The sequence below is a fragment of the Branchiostoma belcheri genome, unplaced genomic scaffold, assembly GCF_001625305.1.
Source record: "Branchiostoma belcheri isolate BF01 breed outbred unplaced genomic scaffold, Haploidv18h27 scaffold191, whole genome shotgun sequence".
NCBI classification, from domain to species: Eukaryota; Metazoa; Chordata; class Leptocardii; order Amphioxiformes; family Branchiostomatidae; genus Branchiostoma; species Branchiostoma belcheri.
Window position 1 is genome coordinate 284,191 of NW_017803391.1, and position 22,062 is coordinate 306,252.

At 41.8% G+C, this 22,062-nt stretch overlaps 1 protein-coding gene across 4 annotated transcripts in view; it reads left to right on the forward strand.

The window, feature by feature from the left end:
• Positions 1–22,062, forward strand: part of LOC109468101 (disks large homolog 5-like) — a 43,801-nt gene that overhangs the window by 4,040 nt on the left and 17,699 nt on the right. For 2 of the 4 annotated variants that reach the window (XM_019766342.1, XM_019766343.1), the window contains exons 2-4: positions 14,356–14,427; positions 18,598–20,227; positions 20,542–20,674. In XM_019766342.1, the coding sequence (XP_019621901.1) occupies positions 14,356–14,427; positions 18,598–20,227; positions 20,542–20,674 (1,835 nt within the window). Of the gene's footprint in view, positions 1–8,298; positions 8,400–13,310; positions 13,827–14,355; positions 14,428–18,597; positions 20,228–20,541; positions 20,675–22,062 lie in introns of those variants that run through there. The other 2 variants (XM_019766345.1, XM_019766344.1) reach the window with 2 other exon arrangements.

Sequence of the window (22,062 nt, forward strand, 5' to 3'; positions counted from 1 at the left end):
CCCAGATCTAAATCGCAAACGGTGGTGAGAGACCTGAAATAATGAGAAAACCAGATATAAATCACAAACGGAGGTGAGAGACCTTCAATAGTGTGAAACCCAGATATAAATCACAAACGGAGGTGAGAGACCTTCAATAATGAGAAACCCAGATCTAAACCACAAACGGAGGTGAGAGACCTTCAATAGTGAGAAAACCAGATATAAATCACAAACGGAGGTGAGAGACCTTCAGTAATGAGAAACCCAGATATAAATCACAAACGGAGGTGAGAGACCTTCAAAAATGAGAAACCCAGATCTAAATCGCAAACGTTGGTGAGAGACCTCCAATAATGAAAAACCCAGATAGAAATCACAAATGGAGGTGAGAGACCTTCAATAGTGAGAAAACCAGATATAAATCACAAACGGAGGTGAGAGACCTTCAATAATGAGAAACCCAGAAACAGTAGCAGCAAATACATTGTACAGTACCATGGGGTACCCCATCAGTCATCACAGTCCTTTTCATCCTGGCAAAAATCTGTCTGCCATGCAATATGGAGCTACTGTACGTATCTATTCTTCATGTGATAAGTTGAAAATCATGTCACGATTAACCACCTGTATGTTAATCACAACAGCAAATGAAGAACAATTTGTAGGCTCAGCTGGAAGCGATTGTGCAGGAAGACATTAAAATGTTACCATATTATAGATGTTGCCCAGGGCAATTGTATCACAGTTATTTAAATGTCAATTCACTATTCATTTTTGTCAACTGTAAAGCTTTGGGGAGGGAGATAACATAGAATATGAAGATCGTGTTCACACCTTCATTTCACATACAGTTTTCTCGAAGTATGACATTTGAATAATTACAACATATTCTAGTTATAACATTGTTAACTATTTTGCATTGTATGTATATACTGAATTTTATACTTTGCAGTTCAACATACATTGTATGTGTCAAGGTAAGATACTGTGGTAGAACTAACTTATTATCAGATTTTGTGAAAGGTAACATTTTTTTATAGCTGGGCTTCTCTGACAGTGACTCTTCCTAATATATTGAGTGCTTTCCAAGGTGTAAGGGACTGTAAGAGGAGCTCACCATCATCCACACATCTGCTTGGAGATTACCATGTTATTCTAGAGAATCTTTCATTTCATTTATTTATTGGTGATGCCAAACAACGCATTACAAGTGGGAGCCAGGCAGCCAAAGGCTGGTGGCGGCTGCCACTGGTACATACAACACAACACAGGACAAGTCAATACAATATACAGGACCTAACAACAAGTTACGAATATCAAAATAGCAAAACATTGACAGATGCTGGTTGTACAGATGACCTGACAGCCCAGTCATGTGACAGCTCCAGCTGCAGGTGTGTTATATGGGACAGGGTGATCATCTGTGTAATGTGTGAGAACTGACAAACAGCTGTCATTGTTCTAGATAGGGTGTTTGCTTTGCAGGGAAAAGTACATTGCATCTGTGTGTGTGTAGGACACTTAGGCCCGATTTAGACTAGAAACGCTTAAGGGGTTTTGGCCAGGGAAACGTTTCAGAACGGTTAACCGTTCCCGGTCTAAAGAGGAAAAAACGGTATGTTATGGGTTTTCGCGGACCGTTTCCGAAAACCACCTCCATCGTGGTTTTCGACCGTTTCAGAACCCTTCTGCGGGGGGCCCGAAACGCTTTTTGCTAGGTCTAAAGACAAAGGGTTTCTTGAAACGGTAAACCAGGTCACGTGTCATATGCTAATCACATGCTAATAAGCCCGCACACGTCCATTATCTGGTAGATTCGCGCCATATTTGATTGTGTCCATTTTCGCCATTTTATATCGTGTATTTCTCGAATTTTCGTCATCCTTTACGTCTGGAGGGATGGCAGAAGGCCAGGGGAGGGTCTGGACCCAAGATGAGACCCGCTGCTTGATCATCTTGTGGGCCGATCAAACTATACAATCCCGCTTGGAGACCTCGCGTAATAGGGAGGGCATACAGATGCTTGTGGACGGGCTGGCGGCTGAGGGGTATTTACGCACCACAATGCAGGTTCGGGCGAAGTTCAAGGCCCTGAAACACAAGTATCGTAAGGCCAATGAGGCAAACCGTAGAAGTGGCTTGGGGAGGTCATCATAGGTCACTGTGGGTCAGAATTTACAGAAACATCCTGCGCCACGGGCGGCCCGAAACGCTTCCGCCTCTGTGTCTAAAGACGAACCGTTTTCTGTGGCGAAACGTTTCGTACCGTTTCGAAACGGTATACCGTTTCTAGTCTAAATTGGGCCTTAATGAGATTAAAGAAAGATAAGGATAACTACAAATGTATATCACAAGACTATGGGATAGTACAAGTTGTGCAATCCCTCTGCATTAAGCAGTTATCCATGGACCGTACAGTCTAGGGTTTGTCTATTAACCTTGCAGTGTGGGATGCTTCATTAACCTGGTAATTGAGAGTTCTTTCATTAACCCTTTAATCTAGGGCTGCTTTATCAACCTTGGATTCTAGAGCCGTATCATTACCCTTGGTAAGTTGCAGTCAGACAGTGAGTGAGTAAAGTTGCTTCACAACTTTGTAATCTCTGAGGGTATGTTTTGTATGAAATAGAATTAATATTGTTAGAGTGATGACAGTGTTCCTTCCAAATACATGTAACTTTATTGTCCCGTTATGTGTCATAGTCAATAAATCGTAGAAAGCAAACTCGATTCAACACAGGATACGTAGGAAAGTGTGAAACAATAGATACTCAGAAATTGCGAAACAATAGATACTCAGATAACAGTAGGTACGAAATGTGCAAGATGTATTGAAGAATTGTGGACCTTTCTTGGATAGTTTTGTGGTAAGAGGGAAAATCAAGTTTACAGTAAGTTGAATTCTGTACTAATTCTGTAACAGTAGAACTATAAATATTCACAATGGTAGGATATCACGTGGGAAGAGGTCACTGAAAACTACGAAAATGAAACCTTTGAATATTCATGCATTTGCAGTACTAAAATGTGAGACCAATGCATTGACTAAATATTGGAAAGAGGTTCTTACATGATTAGCATTAGGGTTGTAGGATGCTTATTGAATGTCCAAGGATATGGTCAGTCAAACAGTGGTAGATGAAAAAGGGGGTTGATCTAATACTAAGAGCACCTGTGTCTCACTCTTTGTTTACCATGACCCTGATGAGGGCTGCCCTAACAATGGTCTGCTTAGAATGCTGTGGTCAGCAAGACTGCACACCTGGCCTTCTGGCAGTGGTCATCAATCAGCTGGTCAAGAAGGCAAGGTAGGGTTGTTGACTCTGAAGGTTGAATCTGAAAGTGTTGGGTTCGAATCCTTTGCAGGCCCCAATGTTGTTTCCTTGGGAGAGGCATTTTACACCAGTTTCCTCACTTGACTGAGGATAAAATTAGTACCTAACTTGGGTTAGGGATGTCCTCTCATATGGATTGTAAAGCCAGACGTCCTGTGTTTGAGGAGAGCCACACCTCAAGCACGTTAAAGATTCCACTGCACTTATCAAGAAGAGCAGGGGTCTTTCCTGGTGTGAGTGGTTTAACCATTACGGTCCGGTCTTACACAGCTTGTATTTACTGTATGAAGTGCTACGCTAAAAGGTGATTTACCGGTTATGTGAAACAAACAAACAAACAAAGATGCTGTAATGAAGCTGTCTTCAATGGATCTTGTCAGGTACTGGCTTCTTAATCAGCATCTGCTCAAATTCAAGGTCCTTTCCTCTCCAGTGACAAAGGCTGTTCTTGGAAAGAGGAAGGCTCAAGTCAGCTGATTACCAGAAAGTACACTGTACACATATCCCACTAATAATAGCTTTCAGTTCCTGTACAACTCTATAGCTAGTCAGTATTATTGTAGTGAGAGCGCATTTTTGCCTGAAGGATGCTGAGAATATATAAAGGTTTGTATTCAATTTCAAGGATGTTGTAAAAAAGGCAACAACACTTCCAGATTGTATTGTAGTCTAGTGGTTCTAGTAAGTAGTAATAGCAGGGTTTGTACCCTACTGCAAAGTGGGATAACACAGTGGAGTAGACATGTAAGGATGCCAGTGTATCTATTGTGTCTGGTCATGTCAATTAAGGCTAGACATCCAGGTAAGAAGATATACCAGAGAACAGTTAGTTACACAAGCAACTGGATAGATGTTGAAACCTGTCAGACGTTTAAAGTAGCATCCACTATTTTTCATCAAAGACTTATGGAAGCTACATGTATATGTAGTTGAACAGGTACATGTATACATGTAAAAGCTATGAATCAAAAACTATTATGTCTGGTTGTTTTCTTTTGCATAATTCTAGCACCCTGAGACAATGGTGGCACTCGCTGTGACAAAGCTAAAATGCTCAGTACATTTGTAAGGTTACAAAGGAGTGTTAACACAGGGAGGTAGGATGTCTGCAGTGACCCGTGCTGTGTAACCTGTGTGTCTTGTCATCCCTAACTTACCTACGGGATCTCCTTACCTTCCTCAACCAGGGCTTGAAATCCTTTTTTTCTGTACCTCCGCACAGATGCAGGCAACTTTCAAAGTTTCTGTGCCTTTCAGTGCATCAAAAAAGTTGAAATATTTTGAAGAAATGTTCCTAGTAAACGTAACACCATTTTTAATTCTACTAATTTCTCTGCTGTCTTCAATGACGCTTCTTTGAAGAATGCAAGGCAGTTCTGACCACCACTAGTCATATGTCCGATTGTCACTCTGATGTCTGTGGCTGGTTTTGTCATGCACAGGTGCATGTAGACATCTGGAACACATGCGCAGCTCCAATTTTACCTGCATATGCAGGTGGCATTTTGAGCCCTGACAACACCCTGTCCAAGAAACCATGCCTCTGCACCTCCATCTCACCTGTCTCAGGTGACAGCAGGTAAGCTGCAGGTCAGCTGGGGTGGAACAGGGATGACGGATTAGTCAGATGGCGAGTCGAGCAGGGCGGGTCGGGGATTGGCTTTTCTGCAGGTGTTGTACAGTTTCTCAGGCCCAACAGCCTACAAAAACAGGTCAGCTTTTCCCCATGTCTTCTGTATCTGTGTCTTTATCTGTATAGTTAGTATAACTGTCCTTCGACATAACACACCAGCTTCACAGGCACGCGGCACGGTGGCGGCTGGCTATATTACACCGAACGACCTGTTACGCTTGTCCTTTTCACATCTAACTGTAAGCGTTGTTTAAAACTATCTAGTGATGATACCCCTACAGTGACTTGGTATAAAGTACTTAGTTCCTGGTAGTTCCTGCACTAACTTTCACTTTCTTGCGTTTAGTCCAGGTACATTTGTATGCAACTGTTCCATTCAAAGTCCCTTTAACTATCTGTTTGTTATGTTAGTGGTTATGTACAATGAAAGTCATCATGGGAAGAAATGTTCTGTCTGTATAGTAGCTGTTGATGTTGTCCTTGCGTACAGAGTATCCATATAGAGTTGTAACTCCCATTACGGTGACTCAGCGGGATGGTGTCAGGTGCAAGGGACAGACTTCTTATCGGGAAAATCTTATAGAGGTGAAAGGTCATGGTTCCTTTAACAGCCGTTGGTTGGTTTTTATGTGTCCATAGCGGGAAATGATCTCGATACTATCTCTGGATGAATTGCTCTATTGATAGTAATTTTTTAAACATTCTCCCTGTTGAGATGGCTTTTGGTGCCAATTGTTTTGGTAACAAGGAAAATGGTAAATGGGTATTACTGTAAGACTTGTATAATATTCTTCAGAATTATCATGTAACGCTTATATGGTGAATATACTGGTAGGTGATACAGTTACTGCAAGACAAGTTTGAATTATAACGGAGGTACATGTATAGAAGGGTTTTGATTTTGATGCAAGGGAGAGGCAAGATAGTACCTTAAATGCCTAAAAAAACCTACTACACTGAATTTAAATTTGACTGAATTTAAATTTGAATTGCAAAATTAACACATTGGTCAATGAACATAATGTATGTTTTCTCTGCCTTACAAGGTATTCCATCTCATCAGAGGTTTTGAAAGCCATGTAAACATGAAGCACTTAGTCTGCAGAATTGTACAGTTAATATCATGTTTCCACTTCAGGTAAGAGGCAGACCTAAGCATGAGGATTTGTTCCCTTCCAACATGTCCTTGACACAGGATCTAGCACAAATAAAGTCTCCAGTCTTTTAGAGGAAAGCTTTCAAGCAGACAGATATCCGGTCAGAACCTTCATCAATTACTTCTGTGTCAATGCTGAAATCGAAACTTCATTTTGAAACTTTATGTTCAAGCTCAACCTCACAGACAACATCTGAATTTTGTTGACTTTACAATATTTAATACCCTGGTAGCTGTCACATATTATTGAAAACTGGAGATTTGTACAGCAGTTTATACTTAAAAACTTGATTTTACAAAGTAAACAATGACTATTAATGAGTCATACACAACAACACAAGAACAATGAAGTAGGGTAATGTTCTTGGAATACATCAATTATGATATGAGTAGAGTGTATGAATCACTGGTACTGTTTACAAGACCGAGTAAGTTGAACTTCCATGATCAAGTTCCTCAAAGCGTCCTCTCCTTATTTACCTGGAGTTGAGGTAAGTTACCTGGTTTAGGTAGCAGACTTCCCATCAGCACCTGTACAAGTGCTGTTTGTTGTTTTTCTGGAGTGCAAAGGACCACTGTCTGGGGATGTTTACACTAAAGCCAAGTAAAGGGTTACCTATGGTAAGGAAGACTTAGGGATTGGCAAAAACAACCGTTGTGAAGACAGAGATGCACACTGTGCTGTTTGTGTTTGGGTCAAGATTCAAAATTATCAGATAAACATTTAAAGTGTTACTTTATGTTTAGGTTTTTCATTTTTCCTTTCATCATTGACTAAATAAATGTCTATGACCGGCTTGTCATTGAGAATGTTCAAGTGTTAAGATACCTGTCAATTGTGCTACAGAATACTGTAAATGCATTTGATTTTGCACTGCAGTGTGGTTTTATATCACGGTATGGAGGGAAAAGGAGGTTTTCAAAGTGTTTGTGGTTGAAACAATTATCTTGATACTGGAACTGCAAAACACATTAGCAGTGTCATGATTTTGCGCTAAAAGGATACTGTGAAAAATGCTATTAAGATGATTTATAGTGTGCTTTCTAAGTAGAGGATCCGGAGGTCTAAGAAGGGTTTTGATGAGATTTGCCTTAAGGACAAAGATTGTTGTAAAATCAATAGAAGAATGACACTGAAGACCTCACGTACATCTGTGTAAGTATGCCTCAGTAATATGATTGTTAGGGATTCAAGGCTTCGCAGTAAAGGTGAGAGGATTCCTTCAAAGGATTCCTCTTATCTATCTTCATAGGATTCCTTATATCTATACTGAATCGTTTTTCATGATTCTTACATTATTGTCATATATCCAGTACATACATGTATCAGGTGCACGCTTGTATTTTTAAAGGAGAGAATGATGTGAAGTTTGCAGTGCAAAGGTGACTGTGAGTGATACAGGGTTGTTGAAAGAGTGTCCAGACCGTTGTATGACCGTGAGGCTGAATGGTGGGCTAGGTTTACTACAGGTCAGCCTTGTGTAAAGTGAGCAAAACAACAGCAAGATTAATAGAACAATCCCGGGGTTGTACTTAAGTTCCCACCCGCCCTTCTGGGTAAGAGGGCTCAAATGGAGGCGAGGCGTTTTAGGTTCCACGTCGTTTCACGCTATTGTGATTTGTCATTGTCGCCAAGCAAGGGCCATTGTTCCTGGGGAAATTCAAGATGGCGGGAAGTCACTCCGCCCCAAACCCAAAGTCTGTAGTCGACTACTGTGCATGTACATCTATCAAACTTGTGGAGGTTCTATTTGGAATCATCCATGCTTATTGTCAAAAACAGAACAAAACTCAACTGTCGTTAATCAACTTACAAAACAGGTTGTATTTGAAGCAAGAGTTTTGGTCTGTATTTGTAATGAAAGGTCAAAGGTCAACATAGAAAGTACACTACACTACAGCATTTCTTCTTTTTTTCGATAATACTAGATTTGTTTTTTTCAAACTTGTTACCGACAAGTTTATTCTTTCTTTAATGTTGCTGCATTCATTTTTTTCAAGTATTTGTTCTGATGTTTCTGTTTAGAATGATGTAATGGTGTAGGGCTAGTGAGTGAACAATACCTGTAGTTTGCCACAGATAGATATGGTTTCACTGCCCGGCCGCTAATTGAATGGTTAGATTTCCCGCCTGAGGTAGATGTCAGTTTGCTGATGTCACGTCATGATCCAGTTCCTGTTGTCAACTGACATTCAGGGGGCTCAACATTTACTTGGCTCTTTGTCAAGAAAAAAACAGTCTGGGCCACAAACATTGCCCGGGTGTGTTGAAGCAAACAGCGATGAAATACGGGTGAGTTTGACAGACATTTTGTTGCCACTCAGCATGCATGAATTTATTACAGTTTTTACTAGTGGGCTGATACTCTTTCAGCATCATCAGTTATTGTAAAGTTGGCCAAGCCCCAGGCTTGTCTTTGGTGATAAAATGTATTGTTACAAATGTTCATACATGTGTGTATATTAACAATGGAGACGTGTGACCCCCGTATACTACATGTAGTATCCTTTTTTTCAATATTGAAAATAAGTAACTTACAGGGACTCAGAGTGGAGTTTGTAATTTCTGATGGTCAGTGCATTTGACTGTCAATAGAATTGTTATATTTAATGTCTATCTGTAGGTATATATTAAGCTCATACTTTATGATCATAACCTAGGAATTATACTCTTTGGAAGCATGTGACTTACTTGTGATGGGCCTCCAATCATTTCATTTTACTATATTATAAATCAACTTATGCTGGTATGTTGGTAATATGTAACCCAAGTGTTCATTGTTACCTTTTCTCGTGATAATTGAATTCACCTGGATGACACCAGTGTTCTGAGTGGTTTTAACTCAGGTGTGAGGAAAGTCATAGTTTTGTTACATCAGACCTTTGAACCTGCAGTGCCACGGTCAGGACTTGATCCCTGAGGTATTAATTAGCCTCTATTGTGATCCCAGATCCAGCCTTTCTTCTCATCTCAAAAACCAGCCAACTTGCCCTTTGTCGCACGTTGCCCCACAGACAAAGGCCATTTTCTACCATAGCCCGAGGTCCGTGCACATAAAAAGCAGACTGACACCTCTTAAAACATGGTCTGGCTCCCAACTGAAAGTCGCTATTTGTCTGTTGTGTGCAACATGCTCTACATGTAAGGGACGTTGTTAATTATCCACGAAGATAAGGCGGGGAAGGAAGGCCCTGTTCATTGTTTCCGTTTGACTGCACTGTTTAGCTTGGGTGAGTTATGGCATTATATCGGTAAACAACTGGGATAAGCCGAGTTCATTCCGTGCTATTGTTTATCCACCAACACGAAGTGACAGACCATACAGAGGTTGGCAGCCAGAATTGTAAACCTGGCAACAGAGCGACGTTTAAACCCTTCGCTGTTGCCTTGGCTACTGTATTTCTGTTGTCGCAACAACGAAAATGGTAAAAAGATTGTAAATGCCCCGCTTTCACTATCCTTCGACTACACCTTTTGGCATAACAACGGTTCTAAGTAAGCAATGGGAAATAGGAAAATCATGCTTTGTCATCTTCACTTTTATTACTTTTGACAGTGTGAAGTATTATGTACCATTAGTCGCACAAGATGAAACTTTCATTTCGACTTTAAATCCTGTTTTCCGAGTTATCGTGCTCGCCATCCGGCAGGGAAGTTAAGTCTCGGTTTCTCCGCGGGAGTGCGTGAGACGCCGTGGGAAATAATAAGTCATTGTTCCGTCAGACAGGCCTGTGTTTGTGGCTGTGGCCTTGCGTGGGGCAGGTCAAAGTTTGGCAATGTCATTTGGACTGGGGCTCGGCAGTTTGCACTAGGGCCATGGGTGACTGCTAGGGGATAGAGGACACAATAAGGTGCTTTAGCGGAGCTTTCAGGAAATGGGAGTGGGAAGCTGATGCTTTTAGACGTGTAATGTTTACTTGTACAGCAAACATTATTCTCTATCACTGTATATATATATATATTCCTCATACTGCAATATACTGTGGTCTGGTGGGCACAAATTGTTACTTGCAAGTTTCTCTGACCACAAGTCTCAGAATGTTACATAATCAACACAGGTGTATGGTCAAAATGTACCACTGCCAGGAACGATACACTACTGACAACTTCAGAAAAGAATTTTAAATTCCTGAAGAATTATTGATTTTAATGCCAGATTGTTAATGTGTTAGTAGGTAAAATCCAGTAGATTCATAATTGAAGCACACATACATTTCAAAGTTAATCTTGTTACAAATGAGTTATAGTGATAACTTTGGGGAAAGATTACTTCATGCTGTTTTATTACAGTAAATGTCTGCACGGTAAGGAACTTTCCACTACTGACATTTCAAAGAGACAGGATTAAGAGGAGTCATGTGAACTACTGTGTCAGAGCCTGGCTCTCAGAAACATCTGTCACCATTGACTGGCACTTACCAGTGGGGGGAGGCACGTATTTCAACCTTGGTGGGAATAACTCTGACATTAGAGAGGAGGCCAAAGCAAAACAACTGTTTGTTGCAGGGCAGTGACCTGTCACAGTTGTTACCGCTCTGTGTACTTGTATAGGCATGGCCATTCCCATTGAGTAAATGACTTTGAATACTAAATACTTGTATTTATTGTGTTATTGCCTTTGCCGAGAGGGTTATGTTTTTGATGGCACTTGTGTGTGATTTAGCATGATATTATAAGAAGCTTTGGATGGATTGTCATCAAATTTGGTAGGTGGGTAGGTCTTGACCTATCAAAGTATGGATTAGATTTTAGACTTTCCTTGATATTGCAGCAGAACTTTATACAATGTAATTGTGAAAACATGTACGATGCTATATTGACAAGGGTTTAGGCAATTTTTTAATCTTTTCTCTATAAAAAATATTATGCCTTTAAAGTTTTTTGTTATGACAAAATGACAATATCTGCTGTACACAAGATTTTAGCTTTTTCTGCCATCAATGAAAGTAAAAGTCAAGGATTACTTTTACTTTCAGTTTCACAGCTGGCAGATTCAAATGTTAAAGTTTGAGTTACTTGAGTGAGACATAACATGTGTGTTTGGGAATGTGGTAGGCAGAGATAGTGAGGGCCCAGGGTCAGCTACAGTATTCTGTGTTGTGGTTACAACATGACAACATGGTTACATGTGTCCACAGTACACAAACCATGCTCAGGTCTTACAAACAAGTTTAAATGCCACAGTGGGAGTCAAAGTCTTTCTCACACCAAATGGTGCATAGGGTGGCACCCATCTCTGTATCATTAGCCCTTAGGCCACACAGTGGTGCAAGCACTACAGGAGAGGGCTAGTCCATGGGTAGTAGGATGTGTGTGTTCACTATCATACTCTTTTCCAAGTGCTGAGTGCTAAGCAGAATGTATTTATGAAGTGTTTGGTATCACTTGACTGGGGATTGAACTCACGACCTACCAAATGCATGTCAAGCACTCAACTTATTTGGCACCTGGTGTATGTACGTTTTTTTCAGTGCAAGTCATTTTTTTTTCATGGGCATCAGTGCAAGTTGACTCAAACATGTATTCCAGCGGTGGTCAAAAACTGCCTTGCATTACTCAAAGTAGTATCAATGTAGACAGCTGAGAACTTTTTAAATTTTTCAGAACATTTTAATTTTTTTTATAAACTGATTAGCAAAGAAACAGCAGTGCATATGTAACTTGTCTGGTACAGGTAATTTTGAACGTTACCTGCACCAGTGCAGATAGGCAGAAAAAGGATTTCCAGCTCTAATCTACTGTACAGGTACATTTGCATATCCCCACAGTGTCACTGCACTTCAGCTATGTCCTTGTCTTTCACCTTGGTCCCACCTGAGTGATGTTCCAGTGCGTGATATTCGGTAAAAGCCAGGTTTAATTGATTAGGTCAGCTCGGTAGCCTTATCAGCTGGTAGCAGGTGCATGGTTGAACGCGCCTTGTCGTCCCACGCAGGACGAGTTTAAACTAGCAGCACTTCTCCTAATGAAAGACGGTAATGCCTGCTTACACCTTGAAGCCTAAGTATAATCCTCCCAAGATCCTTTTTTTTTTTCAAGCTTGAGGGCTGAAGTTTGTAGTCTCCCGGTAATAGAGACTAATGTTCACTGTGCAGTAAGAAATCTTTGGTAAGATTAAAACAATAGGCACATCTGATGGGGAAATAGAAAGTTTCAATACTTAAAAAATGTAAGTCTGGCACTTTGCTTTGTAGTTTTGCTTCTATCAGTATCAATCTCTTTGCCATAGTATAGATAAGGCTATCGGCTTTGTAAAACATACGGAAAGCAACATTAAAATGCACTGTGTAGTTTCGCTGACTTTTGTCATGATTGATCTAGATATGATATAACTACCCTATTTGTTATACTTATAATTCATGAGTCGACTGATCTTTACATAGTTGAAAACCCTACATAACGTTATCTTAGTTGAAAACCATGATGTTATCAACAACCTTTTCTTTGGTCATATGATCCTACAAGTTTGAAATCAGTTGGCAGCAACATGAAAGACTACTGTTGAACTAAAAAGCAGGATGTTATCATGGATGAAAAGATAGGAGATCTGGATGTTTCCTACAGATAAAGAAACTGACTTTTTTTAGTGGAAATTTACAGCTCAGAAACGGTCCCTAGCCTTAAAAAGATCAGAATTAAGGAGCATTTGAATGACTTCATGCTCATTTATCTCACCACTTGCCAATTTTGCTGTCAATTGTACGGTTAGCAGGGAGAGAGCATTTGTTATTCCCTCACCGCTGCATTTGGTATGCAAATGAGTCTTGGGACTGATGTGGGATTTACAGGAAATCCTGCGCCTAACTCACCATTTGGTGGGCAGAAAGTAGGCTACAAATATACTGTGGGTTAGAATGAAAATGTTGTGTTTTGCTAGAATTTTTGTGGTCGAATGTTTTGGTAGATCAAAAGGTTTTGCTGTAGTAGTTTTGTTTTCAGAATTAGCCTCATATCAGCTCTTTATTACACCTACCTAATTATGCATGCCTGTTGCTTATGATGATAGATGATGGAGCGGAACATTACATTCTCTGATTTCAGGATTTTTCTGACATTTTCTCCCCTCCGGGACGTAGCGCTGAGTCAGTGAGCTGTGGTTGAAATTTCCAGAAGCGTCTGTGCTTATTGTCTAACATTCGTTTTCATTCCGTATAGAACATAAAATCTGGCTTTATTTGATGCATAAATCACCCTCACCCCCATGACTTACCGCTGCTTTTTACTAATAGATTGCCTCAGGAGTAAAGGGCAACTGTGATATATTCAGTTTGTCCTTGATCTGATGGCTGTGTGAGTATTTTGAATATATCGATCAGTCGGGGCTATGAAATCCATTGAACGTACTGATGAAACGACGACGCAGGCGTCTCTGTTTCTCTACGGGTTTGTTTTGGGTGTAAGTCGCACATGTGACACGTCTGCATACGGAGCAGCATAATGTGTGCGTGGTGGTCACCGTCGGGTGTCGGACCAGCAGTGTGGCTACATCATTGCGAAGGATGGGAAATCTAACACACGGGATTAGTGATGTGCCAGCATAATGTGATTCTAGTCGATTGGACACCGGGCAAGGTTGGAATGGGGCAGTTGAGAAATAACACGGGACGTGTGGAGATAGAGAGATGCTTTTAAAGGCCTCGTGTGCTCGGGATAAAGACACCACGTGATTGGCACTCTGTGTCGGAAGAGGAGTAAGGATGGCCGGTTGCTTTCTGACAGGTTTGTTCTTAAGCTAGAGAGATCTGTTGTCTTAGCCTGGAGATTGATTGTAACCAAGTTCAGAATGGGGTAGCCGTGATGGTATTTAGATTTGAAGTATGGCGTGTAGCTCAGCTGGAAGTGGCGGCCGTGCGTTAAAGTGATGTAGTGTGATGGCCATGGCTGTTATAGCCGCTCGCGGAGAGGGTTAACAGAAGGGGGAAATGTCCTCGACAGTGCGGGCGGACGCTCCCGGCTGGCATCTAATCTGTCAATGTGATGTTCATGTTCATGTTTATCTGAATATGATGTTCTTCTTATCATCCCATGGTCATTTTGGTGTCCCGTGCGGTTTTGATTATTTCATGTTTCAATTTGTGTTGAGTGTTATACTCCGTAAATGAGTCAAGACAGTGTGATCAATGCCATTGAATGCCTTAAAAAATGGCATTTTTTGGATAGATAGCATGGATAGATTTTTGTGTAATGAAGCGATAGTTAATGAATGAAATAATCAATGCTAAACATGGTGTATTTCTTCTTATTACAGGTTCCTCTCAGTCAAATGTGTCCACCTGCACGGAGACAGATTCTGAGGCAGAGGATTCGTCAAAACAACTGGGTACGTAGGACACAGTTTTTCTATCTTAACGTACTTACTATCGTTTTGCGCTGTATCCAGTTTTATGGTGCTGCGAAGGAAGGAAGTGTGCGGCACATAATTCTGGATGATAAAGTCACCCCGGGGATGGAATAGGAGCTGTAGCAAGCAACTTGAAATCCTTGTGGAAAGGTTGAAATTTATCGCTGGCAAATTTATTGCTGCTACACAGGGAATTGCATGAAAGGCGAATCTATCTAGAAACCATTTTTTATGCTGAAAATTTGTTATTTTTATGTTATTTGCAGCAAATTTTGAGAGCCTTTTGTTGATGATATTGAAGCAAATTTTAGCATCTTTCATCATTGATATTAACCAAAAATCAAGAATAGATGAAAATATTGCACTTGGTTTTCTTTTGTACATTATGGATGCATGTTTGGTCCCTGAAAGGAAATCCTTTACGTTATCCCTGCCAATTTTTGAAAACAAGTATGCTGGCTATTGATTGGTCCATGACCTTGTGTTAATCATCCTGCAAACACTGGTGTTGCAAACATTGACTTTGAGGGACAGTGTGACCTTGGTTGGCGAGAGTATGGTGGACGTGGTTGATATGAGATCACTGACCCGAGTTAAGGGTGATTTTTCCGTGGAAATAGATCTTCATCAAGGCCATTGATCTCCTCGTTTTCTGCCTGAGGAACTGGACCATTAAGGTCGGGCCTTCAAGAACATTCCGTCTTCCGCAGCGTCCTCTCGCAAGGGTCGTAATCGCGAAGACATCGCCGACATTTAACTGATTTAAGACGAGAAGCAATTTGGGAGGTTGTAACAGCCGGATTTGTTGTGGTGCCCCTGGTCGGTCCGTGATGAAATTTTTATGAACTGGTTGACCACGTTGTACTGGGGCAAATCCCCGGGATTGTAACAGGAAAATTGGTTTCTGTCTGCTGACACCCCTATTGGATTGGAGTCCTGTATTGGGTGTTGTACTAACGCCGGATTCATTGTGACTGAGTCGGTTTTGATTAGCTATTCTGTCTGATTAATGTACACTGGAAGCTTGTCTGATGCAGCTTTGCTGCCTTTACTAGATGGGTGTAAAGCTATTGTGACATTACACCAACGGCGTGCCCATAAAAGGCACTTTGCCGAAGCGTACGTGATATCTATATTTCTGTTACAAATATCCTGCGGAGGCAGAACCATCCCACAGGTTTGAAAATCGTGCCGGCGCATCCCGTCACAGAAAGGGTAATTTGCCCCCAGGCAGCTTGAACATGGCTCGTTACAAACCCATTGTTATTCCCCGACACAAAATTACAGTATTAGTCTCTTGATTTGATGTTGATCTGAAGCGACTTTTGATCAGGAGTGGATGCTGTCAGCCGTGGCGCGTAAGTTGTACCACACCCATTCTCTCAGCACCAGTAATGTTCTCTTGTCAAACTGTGTTATGGTTCAGTTGTATCTGCATTTTCAGAGACATTGTTCAGTCACTCTTTGCCGCAACATTGTTATGCCCTGTTGGGAAATATATTGTGTGCCGATAACGATTTGTTAACAAGTCTTATGACAAGTTTCAGTTTGGCTCAGCACAAATTTGTAATTACAGCGTGCTGTTGCCTCAGGCAATATGCACAGCTTGCTGATGATATACTGTCTGTGTTTGAAAAATACTGGTAAATGTAAATAGAGTACATGTTTCATTTATGAACACACACATACACACACACACAAAGATAAACACACACACAAACACGCATATAAACTTATGTTATGCATGATGATATGTGGAAGCCATTTTGACACAGTCTGTTTTTAATTGTCCCCACAAAAGACTGTATCCATAGAAAAATTAGTTTGTTATTGTCTGACACTGACCTCTTCTGTTATGATCTCAAGGAAAATGGCCAGCAGGACGATTTGAGTATCTCATGAATAAATAAAGGCTAAAGAGACAAAAAATGGAATTTACACCGTCTTAGTTTGGTTCATTTATACTAGAATAATCGGATACTTACTAATCATGTTTTGAAACATTTAAAAGGGAGTTACTTTTTTACCTCATATGCCATTTGTTGCTAGTCCTGAAGAATGTTTAATGGCAAATTTTTATGTGAGGTGAATCAACTCCTGTACACCCACAGGACCAGTGTAATAGCCCACTATCTCATGTTTTCATTGTATAAAAGTAATCAGCAAAAAGGTGCTGCTTTTTTCTATTAAAACCTTATCAGGCCTGTGCATGCACAAATGGCTTGCAGTGTCTATGGAAAAGTGATTATGATAATCGCACTATCAAACTAACACTTTCATTTTCCTGCCATGAAATTACTTGGACATGGAAGGTTGGTAACGTACGCCCCAAATGCAGTAAAAAGACAAAAAAGGGTATGCAAATTCCGAGTGTGCGGCAGGTTTAGGAGAGATAGTGTATCAGGAAGGCCGGTGTAATCCCTATCAAAGTGCAGAGGGCTGTTGGCACGCCTGATAAATAATGATGGTAACCTAGAGCCATCAGCTGCTGGCCTGTAGGCTGTGATATGAATAGATCCTGATGATAAGAAGGCTTCTATGAATATCCAGGGTGTCTGTGTGATCGTCAAAGCCTATTGTGCATGCTTCGTATCTCCCGTCCACCCTGTCACTTGGCTTTAGCACTATAATGAAACAGGCTGCAATATATGTGCACCGTGTGAAAGGTAGGGCCCCAGACTCTTAATGCTAGCATTCCACTACATGTTGTTGGTATGAATATTTATGGAGTGCAACAGAATACTAGAGTGGTGATCAACTTGTGTTAGTACCAATGGAAGGTGTGATTTGGAATAATTTTATCTGAAAGCTTGTAAAGCTCAGTGTATGTCCATGAGCGAAGTCGTAATGTTGTGAAATATAGCTTCAATGTTCTGCAAATAGTCAAAGCTTGCACAGTGTGAACAGGTGAACAAAACACAGGACATGGTCATTAGATTAGATGACTAGGAGATCTATTCGACCCTCTGAAATGCTATTTCCTGCATTTTTAGGGGCAAATTTTGCTGGTAGACTAAGCCCAGTTTAATGACCTCACTTTCCATATCTTTACGCACCAATTTTCGTTTGTCAAAGATGATTGATTGGGCAAAATTATGAGCAGTAACACCATGAGCAGTAAAATTCCATCAAATGACGGAAAGACGAATGCTGCTAAAGATGTGTGTTCCAAGAAATTTTATCAGGAACCTAATTATAAGGAGCTGTTCATAAAGCCAGGATATGTATGTATGTATGTACATATATGTAGTATACACAATGTATGCAATACTAAAAAATGAACACAAGGAGGCGCTGCTGACCATTTTAACCTTAAGCGTGCAAAGCTACATTTGGTCGACAATCCCCTTCTACACATTAGCTTGTCAATCAGCTCATTTGTGAGACCTTAAGTGACTGAAGGGGTGGATTTAAATTAGATCTTATATTACCCATGGGGAAAATCAGCACTTTGACGGATAGCTGGGCAGTGTGATCTGTGAGTCATTATCTGCTCTGACAGTGTGTACCGGTATGGTAAACATGGTGACCCCAGGGTTAAAATGGTATCACACAAGTTGTACTGGTAATTTCGTACTTGGCAACTTTGTGAAAAGTTATTCATACCTGCTAAGACGTAAAACCCGATAAGAATAATGAATTCAAAGTACAATGATTGAATAGATATACTGTAATGAGTTGCATTAACAAGTAATCTGGAAAAGTCTTGAATACTGTTTTCAGGTATATCACTACTGTAGTGTAGTCCTCCTCCCTACCATTTCCCTCATACCAGACTCTACCTGCATTGTGCTGTATTGATTTTGTCTGGGAGTTGGCTGCTTAATGGGCACTGCCACACATCAGGGTCTCCTCAACACCCATAAATCAATGAGGAGTTTTTGCCACTTGATGTGGTGTAGTGGCAGAGCCATGATTACTTACCAGGGAGGTGCCTTTTGTGAAAAAATGGCATCCTGCAGACCAACCTAGATGGGTTATAGATTTTGCAAACTTAAAACATGAAAATGACAGCTTATCCATATAGTACCCATGCTCAATCCGTATGTTTTCTGTCAGAAAATAGTTCTGGTGTCAGGCACTTGGATATTTACATAGAGAGTATATTATTATGAGAGATGCTGACTGTTTTATCATAATTCCCTGTAGGTCGTGGCGGAAGATACCAACCTGTGATGTCGGGGGGGTCCAAGGGGCCCAAGCACACCGCCATGGGGAGCCACCCCTCCCAGAGCGATGAGCTGACCCTGCTCAGCCTGCAGCTTCAGAAGATGCAGAGTGAGCGGGACAACCTCCGCAGGAAGATCAAAGTCTACGAGAGCGGCTCCAAACCGCTGAGCAGTCATGACTACGAGCGGATCAATGCGCAGTGCTCTGAGGCCATGGCCGAGCTGGATTCCCTGAAACGACAGCATGTGAACACGGTGGAGAGGTGTGACCAGGCCATCAAGGAGGCAGACTATCACAGGAACCTGGAGAACAAGCTCATGCACGAACAGACCGAGCTAAGACACGAGATGGAGGTTCTCAAACAGCACGAGATGGAAGCCGTCTCTGACAGGAACCGCTACCTTCAGGAACTGAACGAGCTGAAGCGAATCCGAGAGGAAGAACAACAGGAGATGGAGGACTTGCGCAATCAGCAGAGGCAGGTCATACGGGAAAGTGGGTCATCAGAAATCCTGAACCAAATGTACGACACCGCCGTGAACAAACTGGACGATTTAAGGAAGGACTACGACACATTGAGGAGACGCTATGCAGACCTGATGGCTAAGTACAGCACCTCCATCAGTCGTCTTGAAAAGGCCGAGGAGGACAATCGCAGGCTAAAGGCAGAGAAAGAAGCATTCCAGGACGAGAGGAACGCGGCCATTAACGAGAGAAACTGCCTCAAACAGCAATGTACGGCGGCCATCCGCGGCTACGACAAGGCTCTACGGGAACGAGACCAGGCTCTGGAGGCAAACAAGCAGCTTCAGCAGCAGCTGGACGAGGCTAAGAACGAGGTGAGTCAGGCCATGACCATGAGGCTGAACGTGACGAAAGACCTGGCCAGGGTGACCGAGGAGCGAAACGCAGCCGTGCAGGAATACCAGCTGGTGATGAGTGAGAGAGACACGGTGCACAGGGAGATAGAGCAGCTCCAGGAGAAGCTGAACCACAAAGACAAGATGTTGAAGGAAACAAGCCAGAACAAGAGAGCCACCCTTGACGAGATCGAGAGCTTGAGACGGGATGTGGATAACGCACATCACGAGCGAGACCAAGCGGTGAGGGAGAGAAGCGATCTACTCGATCGCTGTTACAGCGAAGCCTTCAACAAAGAGAAAACCCAGAAGGAGCTAGACGAGGCCAGGAACCGTTTTGAGATGATGAAACAGGAGAGGGACATCGCCCGCCAGGAGCGATCAGAAGCCCTCGACCACAGGGACCAGATTCTGTTGGAGTTCCACGAGGCTCAGCAGAAAAAGGAAGCCGTCTCCACCGAGTGTGATCAAGTCAGCAAGGAGTTAGAACTGATGAAGAAGAGGGTCGAAGCACTCGAAAGCGACCTTCGAGAATCTCTAAGTGAGGCCGAAATCGCCAAGCGGAGAAGAGACTGGGCCTTCCAGGAAAGAGACAAGATTGTTTCGGAGAGGGAGAGCATTCGGACTCTGTGTGACAAACTAAGACGGGAGAGAGACCGGGCTGTCAGTGACCTTGCAGAGGCCATGAGGGACTCGGACGAATACAAAAAACAACGCAATGATACCGTTCGAGAGGTCAAGGAACTGAGGTATTGTCTCACCTGTCAACTCCTCTCTAAGGAGATATAATATCTGTGATTCTTTGCAATTGCCAACATTACATGTAATAAGAGAGCTTTCTTGTTGTCCAGTCACAACACTCAAAAAAAAATCATAGAAGCAGAAACTAATTTAGAAGGACATGGATTTCTCTCAGAGATATTTTCATGCTGGAAAAGATTTAACAATCTCATGATAAAGTAGCTTTTTGGTATCAAATTTGTATTGGTTCTAAGGTTAGGCAGTAGGGAGAAGGTTAAGTAAATCCGTGCATTGATTTCTCTGTTTGTGCTACCCCTCCCAGGGAGCGGCTGGAGAGTATGCTGGAGAAGGAGGCTCGCATGAAGCAGCTGATGGCTCATCACAGCAGGGACTCCGCTATCGACGCAGACAGCCAGGAGTGGGAGATGGAGACTGTGGAGTTCAAGAGAGACAGGGTAGGTTTAGAATTCTACTGATCCAATTAACACCAGGGGTTAAGTCATGTGCCTAGAGTTTTCAATAAGTAACCTCAAAGGTATAATTTTGTAAAATTCTTTTGAGTAGCATCTCAGTGAACTTCTGGCATTTTGATGATGGATAGGTAGGGTGTTGTAAATGTGTTTGAAAAAAAAAGAATTCTGTCCATATTTGGTCTTGTTACTGGATACATTTTTGGTACTGCACCCCTCTTGCTGTTAGCATGCTACCACACTGGTCAAAGTGCACCCATGTTTACAAAGCAGGCTGTAGGTTTGTAGTAGCTTTTTTAATAGAATTTATTGAGAACTGGATGAAAGGTGCAATTTTGTAACTAGAAACAGAGTATTTATTATGTATAGCTTTTAAAACAGAGGAGTAACTCTAATTGAGTTGTTCACTATTCACACTGCGCAGTCATTGGTACATCCTTTATGAGTTATGGGGCAGTGCCGGAGTCGCGCGGCGAGGCCGAGTCCCACTATATGAATTATAGGATAACGGGGTGGGTGGGGGGGCAGCGAAAAACTTTCCCAAACAAGAAGGGCTAAACCCTTCCCCACCCACTCCCTGGGACTGACCTAACACCACGCTCCTTCGGCGTTGCGGATGCTTCCAATGATCGCAATGGTGATTAGCCTGGCTGGCATTCATATTTAAAGGGGTAATGACGTCATGCAGGATTTAACCAATCACAGCGCAGTGTAAATAGTTCACTATTCACACTGCGCAGTCATTGGTACATCCTTTATGAGTTATGGGGCAGTGCCTGCGTCGCGACGTCCCAGCCTGGTTACCCTTACTATAAGTCTTAATATAGTACTAGTAACTTTCCCTTCTCTTCACTTCTCTTCTTATAACCATCCCCATACTCATCCCCATACTCATCCCATTCTCATCCATTTCTCATCCCAATCTTATCTATACCTCCCAAAGCCTAAACTTACATCTCTTCTTCTTGGAAGAGCACACCCAACTGAGCTGGCTTTATCTAATAATTTATCTTTACAGCCACCCCTACACGATTTTTTTTATGCAAACAAATTGCATTTACAACACAAGTTACAGTGTACAACTGTAAAGTGTCTTTCATTTAAACTCGTGTTGGCCTAATCCTCCGGAATCCTATTTTGTAACATGAAACCGGTTTTAGACCCCGGAGCTCGTTATTTTCCCCATCCACTGCTACCCACACTCTCCTGACTAATGTGAATCGAGCTTCTGGCTTAGGGTGGGTTTACGCTTATCTTTCTCTGAATAAATCCCTAGTAGAGCAAAATTCAAAAATCACCGGAGGTCCACTAGCCAGTTGGATTAGTCCAACTCTCATCTCATCTCTTTCTCATTAACCTCTCAATTGTCAACG